General features: G+C 60.4%; 2 protein-coding genes across 2 annotated transcripts; both read left to right on the top strand.

Annotated features, from left to right (window-relative positions):
* Positions 1 to 225: 225 nt before the first annotated feature.
* Positions 226 to 750, top strand: POSPLADRAFT_1063337 (hypothetical protein; the record flags this gene model as incomplete). Its single annotated transcript, XM_024481640.1, has 1 exon — positions 226 to 750. The coding sequence occupies one exon, from the start codon at positions 226 to 228 to the stop codon at positions 748 to 750; it is 525 nt and encodes a 174-aa protein (XP_024332690.1).
* Positions 751 to 859: 109 nt separating this feature from the next.
* POSPLADRAFT_1063336 (hypothetical protein) lies at positions 860 to 2,288 on the top strand (the record flags this gene model as incomplete). The annotated part of the gene is made up of 2 exons (XM_024481639.1): positions 860 to 1,681; positions 1,752 to 2,288. 2 exons carry the CDS (start codon positions 860 to 862, stop codon positions 2,286 to 2,288), a joined length of 1,359 nt encoding a protein of 452 aa, XP_024332689.1.
* Positions 2,289 to 2,869: the final 581 nt, after the last annotated feature.

Raw genomic sequence — 2,869 nt, 5'->3', positions numbered from 1 at the left:
TCCAAAGCAAATACACAAGTAAGTAAACTTTGTATATTTGCACAACTTGGTATACATGGTAACAAAAACAGTATGGTCCATGTTGATCTTTGCAGCAGTCAGTCAGCTCCGAGCTATGCAACATCCTTCACGCAAAAGCGTGGCATACTGCGCGCAGTCATACAGGATGCATTGCGTGAGTTGAATTGTATGTATTTCCGATATGCGGCTAGAGATTTACTCGATATGGGCACTGCAGGCAAAGTCACCGGAGATCCAAATGCGCGGATGCGCTGGACCTCGCAATCATATATCAATCACGTGTGGAACAAGTATTGGGTTGCCTTACAGGGATGGAATCCACATGTCCCGTTCAAGAATCCCAGCAATCTTCCTGGTGGTACCCGAGTCTTCGACAACTTGATCTTCCGGTGCGAGCGTGGGATCATACGATTTGTCAAGATACCCGAGCACGAGCGCTGCAACATCGACATGACAAAGGTTGTGCCTGGCGGAATTGTTGCCCGCAAACCATGGCCCGGTCGCCCGGATATCAAGCATGCCCGGCATCGTCCGGTATCAAATCCGCACAATCTTCCCTTACGCAGACAGCGACCAGGCCCGATCACACCGGAGTATGTGTGGGAAAATGCTGATGCCGAGATAAGAGATGATGGCACACTCGAGGACGACGAGATAGTAGAGACATGGGACGAAGAATGTGCACAGGTAAACATTGACGACGAGGACCCAATTGAGGACTGGCCGTAGAACTACATGTTGCAAATGTCTGTCTAGCCTACTGTATGGAGTTGCTCTCGCCATATTCTAATGGAGCATGTCCCGAAAGATTTTGATGCAGACCAAAATAGCACTCACCATGGCTACCACACCTCAACAGGCACAACAGCAGTGCGAGCAGATGTCAACCAATGGGTATTTCTGGCAAACCCTCATGCACCGCCATGGCCTTTGCACCCCCCGGTGGACGTCCTGCCGGACAACGAGCAGCGACCACATCATGGCCCTGCCACCGCCGCATGAGCTTGCACGGCCCATCGCCCCATGCTTGCCCAGCCCAGGGACCGCGTCGCACACGTGCGATGATCCCGGGGTCTGCAACTATGCATACGTGCACGATGCGGCGCCCGCTCAGGCCCCGGCGCACCGCGCATTTTCCAACCCTGGCACCCCGTTCTCCCCGCAGTTTAGAACATCAACCAACATCTCGCAGTACGACCTTGTCAGCGCGCGCAACGGCAATGGCAACGGCAGATCGAGCAGCGGCGGCAGCAGAAGCGGCAGGGACGCGCTCCCGGGCCTGTGGCAGATGATTGGCGTGTTGTGGCCGCAGTCGAGAGGTCGCGCGTGCGCGAGAGAGAGCGGGAGCGGGCTGCGCGGGAGCAGGACGTACGTTCCGCCACAGACCTTTGAGTGTTGCGCTGTTCTGACGTTGGTTGTTCTGCATGCATCCAAAGCGGCAGCAGCAGGCGATGGCACCCCGGGGGCTGGCCATGGCCATAGACGACCCACCGGCGCAGGCACCAGAGCTTGTCAGGCGCAAGCGAGAGCGGGAGTCTCCTTTGGAGCGTCAACGCAGATCGGGTGCGGGGACGCCGCTGGAATGTTGTTCAAGAAGCGCTTCCGGACCCGCCAGTCGGGGAGCAGCGGCGGCATCCCCGACATCATGGTGGAGTCGCCAGTGAGTTCCATCCCGTATCGCTATCCCTACACACTGACCCGCTGACCCGTCTGCCTGCAATGCACCACAGAACACCACCACAGTTTCCCGGGCCTCGACGATTGCCGCCGCCAACCAGCCGCATCTATTGAGCCCAGAGATGCATCAGCCGTCCCTGCCGCTGCCCGCTGACGCCGCAAATTTCGCTGTCTCCGACTCTGATCAGTGGCCGCTACTCCCGCTGCCAGAGTTCTACCTGACCACGCCCAGCGCTGTTGGCATCGCCAACGAGGATGAGCGGCAGCTCCCCGCCGGGTTCGTGCCCATGAGCACCGCCGACACCCCACACGACTTCGGCGCGCCGAAAGCGAAGGGGCCCAGATACAGCTACGAGGTCGCGCCAATACCCCCTGGCGTGGTCTATCCCGATCCGCCTGGGAGGAGAAGCGCCACACCTGGGCGGAGGAGCGCTACGCCGCACGCCGCCGCAGGGGTGTCGCTCCCACCGTCGCCATCCAGCACGCCGAGCCCCCGCGGCCGGCGCGGCAGCCTAAGCGGCCATTTTTCGCCCCTGTCGCTCCCGCTCGCGTTTGTGGCATCTCCTTTCGCCCGCGCGCCGAGTGATTAGAGGCGAGCGCGCACGTTGGGGCCCCTTAGCTGGTGCGCGACAATTGGGAACAGTGTGCTACTCGACAGCGGAGCTGAGTAGGTAAACTGTACTTTATACTTGAGTGTGGCGCACTGACCGGGCAGGGGCAGGACGGGGGATTTGAGGATGTTGCGGCGGCCGGTAAAGGATGCCAAGGTAGGGTTTGCGGAGCGCATTGTCTCGTCGCGCTGTTTCTAATGACCTGGTGCGCCATGGTCAAAGCGGGTGGGCAGTGCGGACACACGCGGTCGAACGCACATGGTCGGGCAAGAAAAACGCGATCGGCAGGCGCAGATGACTTGAGTTAATGGCGCGCCGTCGACGTGCACTTATGCCCGCCGCCCTGGTCGTCGCTCTTGCTCCAGGCATGCCCCTGCGCGTGCGCGTGCCCGGGCGCGACGGGTACCTACTGCACGTGCAAGTCTCCGCCCATGCCGCCGGCCGTGTCGGGCCCCTGCGTCGTGCGGTCTGTGGGTGCGGGTCCATTCACCTGGCCGAGCCGCGCAAAGGCTACGGAGCGCGGCCAGTACAATGGCGGTGCGAGTGAACATAATGGCGGC

Source organism: Postia placenta, assembly GCF_002117355.1.
Source record: "Postia placenta MAD-698-R-SB12 unplaced genomic scaffold POSPLAscaffold_215, whole genome shotgun sequence".
Taxonomy (NCBI): Eukaryota; Fungi; Basidiomycota; class Agaricomycetes; order Polyporales; family Adustoporiaceae; genus Rhodonia; species Rhodonia placenta.
Note: the sequence above shows the minus strand (reverse complement) of the source record. Positions and strands in the feature narration are given on the sequence as shown.